Raw genomic sequence first — 8,880 nt, 5'->3', positions numbered from 1 at the left:
AAAGGCATTTGCATGTTTTCCATTAAAAGCTAATGGGATGAAGAATGTTTGCAGACCAACCTGTCCATGCAGTTGCAATCATCTACAAGCTTTTTAATTAAAAAAAATTGCACTGTCATAAGAGTAAAGCAGAAAATGCAGTATATTTTATGATTAATCGAGGGATGGTTGTATACATCTTTGAATGTGGTATTCTAGGTAATTTATAATGTCACTCTACCTAAGTTTTTAAATCTTCCCTTGAAGTTCAGTCTAGAAGAAAAAAGTTCAAAAATATTGAAGATTTTTGCACTCCCAGAATGTGTGTGACCACTTGTTTATGTAGTTCTGTACCTGCTTTCAAAGGAAATACTACCAATATTTAATCAGCTGCCCTCATAGATATTTCTAGACATTATTCTAGATAAAACAGGAAAATACAGTCTATGATTTGTTGAATGTAAGGAATGATCACTTTTTTAAAAAAAAAAAGAAAACAAAACCCTAACATTGGATAAATGTTTAAAGTACTTCAGGGGAATTGTGGACAGGAAGAACTTTGGATAGTTAAACCTGCTTGGGAAGGGAGGCTATAAGTGCATGTTCTAGAGTGTTCCAGTTCTAGAGGCGTACAACTGAATAACAACTATGGATATTTCATATTCGGGAATTGGCAGCTTGACCAAGTTGTTAAATGAATGTCTGTCTTCATGTATGCTCCCACCCCACCAGTCATTTGGATGCTTAGAATGCTTTAGAACCTTGTAGTAAATTCTTCACTGTCCTTTGCCTGTTTCCTTGTCTTTAAAGCAGTGGTGATGGAGGCCTTGGCTGGGATAGCATGCAAAATATATGGTGTCTTGTTTGTAACATAACAAAGGTCTCATAATTGCTTGTGCTGGTTCTTTATTTACTAAGGAGAACACTGTTGCTTTTAGCTGGCAAATACAGCAGCTGGCAGAGGTGATTGAGAAGATCATTGTTTACTGTGTGGCCTTCACTGATGAAGCAGCATTAGTTTCTCTTTCCTTACATATCAGACACATAGTTTTTGAAGAGGAGGTTGTTTCCTATGTTTAAAAGTGTGCTTCAGTCTAACTTTGCAAGCAGAAGGTAACTGGAAGTAAACGATACTGCGAAGTGAGTTGCTCTGAGGCTATGATGGGAATGCTGGAGGAGGGGAAGTAGGAAGAAGGAGTCAAGACTTAGAAAACCCACCAAAAAAAAAACCCCAGGTGGTCAAACATTTGTTAATCTCTTGCCTTTTCTTGGAAGCGTCAGTCTTATGAATTTAAACTGATTCTTCAGAATGTTATAGTATGGCACCTATTTCAAATTTATATACATATAAGGAATATATATTTATTATCTACTCTAGGCAGTCCTGCTCTGACAGGAGGGTTGGACTAGGTGATCTTTTGAGGTCCCTTCCAACCCCTAACGTTCTGTGATTCTGTGAATACATTTTAAGGAATCGTAAAAACTGCTCATTTTTTAAATTACAATGAAAGAAAAACCTGGAGTTGTAACAAATATTTTGGATGGAACGGAATGATTGGTATGTTAATAGAATTGTTTGGGGTTTTTTACTTGTCACAATATATGTTTGTCAATATGACAGTGAATTACGTTTGTTTGTCTATGCACCTGTAAACACGGCTAGGCTGAGCAACCACTTGCCTTCTGCAAAGCACTATCACTTTCCTTAAACCTCTTAGATTTTTTTCAAAATTAATTTCTTTCTAGCTGTTCAAGGCATCTATGAAATTAGGTTAGTTTTTATGAACCATCAATAGTACAATTTCTATCTGTCAAATTAAGTTGTGCATTAACAATAGTTGCCCAGTCCTTTTTTTTTTTTTTTTTTTTTCACAGAAGTACCTTGCCATTTTTCCCATGAACTAGTGCTGGGCTTTATGGTCATATGTATTAAAATTATGGATATGGTTTACATTTTCAGTTGAGGTAACTGTCTCTTCTGCTGTTCTGCTCTTAACTTTAAAGTTAATAAGTAGTTCTAGAGTAGCTAGCTATTAATCATGAGTGCCTTCTCATTGATTTGAGACACATTGAAAAAGAAACTATGGCCGTATCTGCCTGTATCTTTACCCTAAAACCGAATTTACAAGGCTTATGAAAGACTTCTTGCCTCTGCAGTGGGTTCCAGTTTTCATTAGCCGGTCTCCCACGTGGTTTTCCAAAGCATGGTTTCTTTTGAAACTGCAATGGTAGGAACTTAATGCAGGCTATAGTTGTTCTTGTCAGTGAGTGGAAGTAATAATCCAGGGTTCTGTTTTCTCATTACTGTTTGTGGTAATAGAACAGGGAACTGTATGTAATTTCCATGTATCCCTTGATACAAGTTATGATTTTATAGAGTAGTGCTGCAAAGCCAGCTGGTTTTGCTCGTCTGTGTCACATGTGGGAGAGGCCCTTGCAGAAGGTAATTTCATGTGTTGACTAGAAAGTCTGATCAGGCCTTTGTTATTTAACTAACTTTAAGCTAGCAGCAGACAGCACTGACAAAGAATGAGTTTATATATAGTGCTTTTAAAAAGCCCTTTAGTCTTCTCTTGGTAATATATTTCTGTTTGGAAAGAGAAACAGTTAATTTAAATAAACGCACACACCCCCCAACCTTTTTATTTTCGGGAGTTCACAAACTTGTCCAGCACTTCAGTTTACTGTAGTGAGAGAATGTTAAAGTAAAATTCTCTCACTTATGGGAATTATCTTTTTACAGCCTACGTGTCTAATCTAAACTGTCAGTATCCTTTTCAAAACAATGAAGTTCCATTATGAAGGCCTCTGAGTTGGCTACAATACCTGTCCAATAATTTGTGAGCAATTTAAAAAAAAAAAAAAAAAGGAACTATTTTAACACTTCAGCAGTTCTTTAATGTGTGGTGTCTAGGTGGAAAAGTGACTGGAAAGATTGCTATATAATATTTTCCAATGGCTTTTATGTGTGTGTATTTATAGATGTTTTTACACAGAATCCATTGTGATTTGAGCATATGGGATAGAGGCAGGAATCTCAATCTTGTTTCATAAGCTGATACTTTTAACATATTTCTGAACAAAAATCTCTTGTACAGCTTTCAAGGCTTTTAAAAGTATGGCTGATAATGCTTTTGTATGTCAGAAGTTGGGGGGATTAATTTGTTTGTGGTACAAGTGAAGATAGTAAACTCATGTTCTACAAGTAGAATTCCAGGGTTAAAAGGATTTTAAAATGAGTGGTTTCGACAAAATCTTGTGCTGCTTTATATCAGTCTTCTATTCCTTCAAAATAGGTTTCAGCTGAAATTATTAACTCAGCACAAACTTTATGCAGTGGGTTATTAATATATTAATACTGTTCTGTCAAATTGCATGCAGACCATCCCATCTAAGAACAGCTCTATAGTATCATGGAAGTATGTTAATGCACTACATTCTGCTTAACAATTTATTGCTGTTTGGGTTGCAGAATTTTAGTCTCTAAAATATTTTCTCATCTACACAGATTTTTAAACCATTCTTGATAGTTAAATTTTCTAATTTAATATGCAACAGCAATAAGATATTGGTAGAAAATAGCTGCCTGCAAACTAAGATAAGGGATGAGTATGTCAACTTCGGGATTTGTGGGAAGTAACAAATTTGGCTAAATGACTCCAAGGCGGGCATTTTGTACAGCCTGTAGATTTCTTCTGTTCGAAAGATTGTTTGCATTTAGGCTAGAAAGTTGCAGTTGAATATAGTTTGCTACTGAATCTCTGCTCTAATATTCTTTTTTCAGATTGACTTCTCTTTCACTAACCAAACCAAAACCTTTTTTTTTTCTATAGCACTGGTGTTAAAGAGGAAACCAGAAACTAAAGGCACTAGAATCAGCAAAGACACTTCTAGAGAAAGTGGAGAAGGTAGAGAATGGAGCTTCAGACTCTACAGGAGGCTCTGAAAGTGGAAATTCAGGTTCACCAGGTAATTTGTATTCTTTCTTGCTTTATACTTTCAAGCAATAGCAGCATTAGTATTGCTGATAGTATTACTACTAATGGTACCGTTAAGTAGCACTACAACTATACTGACAATTGTTTTGTAAGCTTGAAACTACTTTAGAATTTCATACTCTGCATTTTGACCCCACCACCTGTTGTTTTTTAGCAAATGTGAAAAATCTACATATCAGGCTGTGGGTGGGGATTTTTTTATATATATATTTTGTAGCAGTGATAAAAACATTCTGAAAACTCTGTGTTCAGCAACTTCTGTCTGGAAGGTTTTTCTAATGTTTGGAAGCCAACTTCAGTATTCAGTTGGCAATGGAAGAATATGGTGGAGGAACTTCCAAGCGAAATGTGCGTAGTGCTACATAGTCTCATCTGGTGCTTCTCTTCTGGAGTGTGTTCTACTTTAGTACCTTCTAAACTTGCATAGTTTGCTAACCAAAACGTTGTAGTGCTTGGGCTCAAAAATTTTTACATCTTGGGTCTTGTTACCGCTAGCCTGTCCAATACTATATGGCAGTAGAGTTGCAGTGCCATTCTGTTACAATACAAATGAGAAATATTAAAAACAATAATAAAAAACCTAATTTAGCAGATGTAAGAGGACATATGCATATTAATTCTTGGAACAAAATTGTTACAGCCATAAACAGAGAGCAGCTGCCAACTTGAAATGTTAAATTTATCAGAGACCTTTTCTAAAGACAGTTCTCCAAGTATTTCTGTTGAGTATCTGAAACTCATAACTGTTACACGGTGGATAAAAGAAATATATGATAGGTTACAGTGATCAGTGCAACCCGTCATTTAAAATTCGGGAAATGTTTCCAAATTAGCTGGTGACTTGTCTAAACAAGTGTTCTAGATGACTTGTTCAGTAGTTGCTGCAATGATGAGCATAGTGCAAGAACTTGAATGGGTGGATTAATAAAATGAAGCTATGTATGCTTTAACAAAATACAAATTTCAGTTAGGGAGAAAAACTTGAAAAAGCTAAAGGTGAGTTTTGAGAACTGCAGACAAGTATTTTACTCTCCTCAGAAACTCTGAGGCCCTTGCGTTCAAAACTTCAATGAAGTTTTGTTGTGGGGGTAAGGAAATTCAGAAATTACCCATGGCATTTTGCTGCAGGGATTAAAATGTTTAAGGCGATTAAGTATTTTTTTTTCCCAAGTATTATCTGCTCTATGGTGATCAGAATGCTAGTCATACTTGTGTTTGTATAACAGCATTTATCTCCTGTGTCTTCATTCCCCTTTAAGCTAACGAAAAAATTTAAGACTGAATTTTGAATAATCTTTAGCATCTGTTCATGATGATGATGGTGAACAGGGACGAAGACTGGGAAAATGTCCAAAAAGGCTTTTTTTTTTTTTTGACAACCTCAAGGTTTTTTGACCTTGTTTGCCTAAACTTTACCCAATTCTGGTTAAAAGTGAGCTCTGCACTGAAATCAACTTTAAATAAATTTGGGTTTAGTTGATGAAACTAGACAAGCCATTATATCAGAAGGTTGTCTTTTTTTTTTTTTCCTTCAGGATACTGTGTATTCCCATAATTAAGGCTAAGAACAAGCCTAAATGTTTACAATGGAAAATAACACAGCAACACGTTGGGTGCTTCACTAAGCTTTTCTTGAACAGAGTGCAAGTGATTACTGCTGTGCTTGTCAAATGGGCACTGATAGACATGAAACTGGTTTTGGCACAAAAAAAATAAATCTTCAAACGAAATGTTTGAGCTGTATTTGTATATCTTTGAATTTTGTAACTTAGAGATACAATATATCCCTTATTTTGGCAGCGCTCGGGATTTGTGGAGAAGTGTCTTGCTTGTCATCTTTTACTTTTCTAATAGTTCTTTTTCCAAGGGCTTTCTAAAAAAGCTTGCCAACAATCATGCAGTCATAGTTTGTTGTCCCCTTTTAAGTGGCCTGCTGAGCATGCAGAGTTCAACTCTACAGTGTGAGCAAAGCCTCCTAGCTTCCTGATGCCATGTGTTACCTGTGACTGCTTACCTAGCTGTAGAATGTGATCAGTATGACTGTATTTTTGTTTGTAGGATAGCTCCCTGTTTCCTGCCTATTCCAGTTCACCTCCAGAACTCTGTCTGAAGCTTTGATGCTGCTGTTTTGCCAAAGTGCATCTTAAACTATCAGTAAGGACCCAAAGGAGGTGTTTAATTGTTTAGAAAAAGCTACTTTTTTTTGTTTTGTTTCAGTGATTGAAGAATCGTGAAGAAGCGAAGTCTAACGTGGTCACTTGCTATATCAGAGTACAATTTGAATATTCAAATATCTTCCATGTCAAAGCTGTATTTGCTTGTCCTGAGAAGAGATGCATGAAATCTAAGTAGTTCATTCTGCTACTGTGTTGACTTAATTAAGGTTATTTTGAAACAGTCTGCTCTTCATAGTTCTGATCACAAGAGGCGTTAAAGGAGTTATATTTAGCTATTCTCACAGAAGGGTTGGGTTTCGTGGATGACTCCTCGAGCTGATGTGTAGAAAGAACCTAAAACATCCTTTTCCTTCTCTCGTTTTGTAGCAGAAAGATCAGTATGCTTTAAAATATCTTAAATGTAGCTTGCATTTGGGGTCAGTGAAAATGAACATTTTTTTTTTCTTATGATCGAATGACGCAGTATTATGTGATCCATAAATTTAGCAATACCTTATGAACAGTTTACAGTCACTGACTGTATTGTCTTATGACTTGAGTCCATACAAGCACTTTGTATAAAACTAACACATTTGTTGCTTGCGAAACTCTGATGTGGCAGAAAGCACTGAGGAAAAATAAGCTAAGCATGTGAGCAAAAGGGTAACATAGCATCTGCACCATGACAAAACAGTAATATTTGGTGTAGATAAATGCCAAGTGATGCACTTTGGAAAAACAGTTGTAGTTTTACATCTGCAGTAGCAGGCTGTGAATTAGCTGTTAGCACTGAGGAAGGAGTTCTTGCAGTACAGAGTACTTTAATGTTGCATGCAGATTTAAACTTTGTCTCCAGATGATAGGAACTAACTAGAGAAGTACGGGGAAGAGTGCTAAGAGTGTACAAAGCAGTGGAATGATTCATGAAGAGAAGTGTGTTACTAGCTGTTAAACTTAAGACATAATCTTTGAAGACAACAGAAATGTAAATTTCTGTAAGACTGGAGATAACACTCCATGCTTGTCCACTGTAGACATCATGCTGATGCCTCTGTTTGCTATGGGCTAGTACTGGAGAGAAAATGTGGCAGGTAAACAGGTGGTCTGATGCAGAATTACCTTTGTTATGCTTTTTTTTGATTATATGAAATAAAATAAACTCTTAAAGACCAATTAGTTGGCAAAATCTGAATTCTCTGAGCATATCAATACAGGTGGAATGAAACCTTTTTTTTTTTGCTTGTTTTGTCCTGTTTCTCACTCCTTCTTCCTGATTCTGATGAGCAAATCGTGAAGAAAGACTTTACATTGTTCTTTGCATATGTGGAAGGGACACGGCAATGTGGTGAATAAACGTGGCTGTAACCAAAAAAGAAATGGGGAATTTTTAGTTTACATTGCCTCTTCATTCTGGGCTCTGATTGTCTTTTGTGACAGCCTAGTAACTTTTTCCTTGCTTAGCAATAGACAGCATTCCCCTGCAGCTGCCTGAGGGAAGTGAAGGAGGAAGGACAGTGAATGGTAACCATCTGTCTGCTTTCCCTTGGATGTGGAGCACATCTCTTCTACAATGATCTCAATCTCTCTCTGAGGGAGAAAAGTGGCAAAGATACTACTGAACATGGGTCTTCCATGTGGTACCAGCCAAGCCAACACACAGGCGGACCCTTAGCACTTGAAACATTCTGCTCTTGAATATACAAACAGCTTTTGTGCCCACAGCAGTTATCTGTGATTTGTGTTTCTTGTGACTGCAAGCAAAGAAGGCAGCAGTTCTAGAGGAGACACAGCTATTAGATTATCTTACCCAGCTGGCTTAAATTGTCTTTAAAAGGCATCACTTGTTCAAGAGCTGCTTAGGAGAAGGAACAAAAGTGGTGGCTTAGTGTGGTAGTTTTACTATATTAATAAGAATGGGTTTGGAAATTATATTATACTGGATTCCAGGCCTTTCTATTGAAATACTGTAAACAGAGTATCTTGCTTTTACAGAAGTTCTTCAAAGATGTTGAATTTCAAACTGTTCCACAAGATGAGTAATGAAAATATTCATTGTATTGTTGCATCTTTTTTCTTTCTAGAAATTGGTTGCCCAAATGAAGCAAGATCCGCAGGTAACTTTATTTTTATATTGAATTATTTACCCTTAAAAATACAGGAAATAACAGTGCATGAAACTTGAGAATTTTAGATATTTCTTGATCATGTTCTTCCTTGCTAACACAGTGTTTCGAAGAAAACTGTTATGAACAAGTCTTTAACCACTGACTGTTGGATAGTTTAAAACAAAACCTAAATTTTTGCCTTTATGGAGCCTTTTGCCTCATTCTTAATAGTTTAAATCAAGCAACTCTTGTGGGCTATAGTGTAGTACAAGCATGCAGTAAGTTTCTGATTCTGTTGGAAGCTGCTCTTTATAAAATCTGCTATTATTGGTATTTGCTTTTTTCTGTTTTGACTATCGGAAGGTTCACAGTTGTACAAGAGGAGATAGGATATTCTGTCCAAGAAATTGTGCCCAAATGCAGAAAGTAGCTTAAGGCTGTGTTCAGACTGCCTGTCTTAGGTATCTATCCAGCTTCAGCACTGAGGTGTCCAAAGAGTGGGCATTTGGCTGTGAGATGTTCCAGAGCTACTGAAACTAGACTTCTTGCATAGACAGCGGAAATCATCTATGTCCCAATGACTGTGTAGGGAGACTAGGTTATCTTGTACAGCAATTAATCACTCCAGTGTGCTAAATGGGG

The 8,880-nt window shown here is 36.5% G+C and overlaps 1 protein-coding gene across 7 annotated transcripts in view; it reads left to right on the top strand.

Moving 5' to 3' along the window:
- The first annotated feature begins 3,894 nt into the window (after positions 1 to 3,894).
- Positions 3,895 to 8,880, top strand: part of PHF21A (PHD finger protein 21A) — a 95,157-nt gene continuing 90,171 nt past the window's right edge. For all 7 annotated transcript variants that reach the window (XM_086462283.1, XM_086462280.1, XM_086462279.1 and 4 more), the window contains exons 1-2: positions 3,895 to 3,948; positions 8,215 to 8,247. In XM_086462283.1, the coding sequence (XP_086318409.1) occupies positions 3,895 to 3,948; positions 8,215 to 8,247 (87 nt within the window). The remainder of the gene's footprint in view (positions 3,949 to 8,214; positions 8,248 to 8,880) is intronic.

The sequence above is a fragment of the Leptosomus discolor genome, chromosome 3, assembly GCF_034619465.1.
Source record: "Leptosomus discolor isolate bLepDis1 chromosome 3, bLepDis1.hap2, whole genome shotgun sequence".
Lineage (NCBI taxonomy): Eukaryota > Metazoa > Chordata > Aves > Leptosomiformes > Leptosomidae > Leptosomus > Leptosomus discolor.
This window is presented reverse-complemented; position numbering and strand designations above follow the sequence as displayed.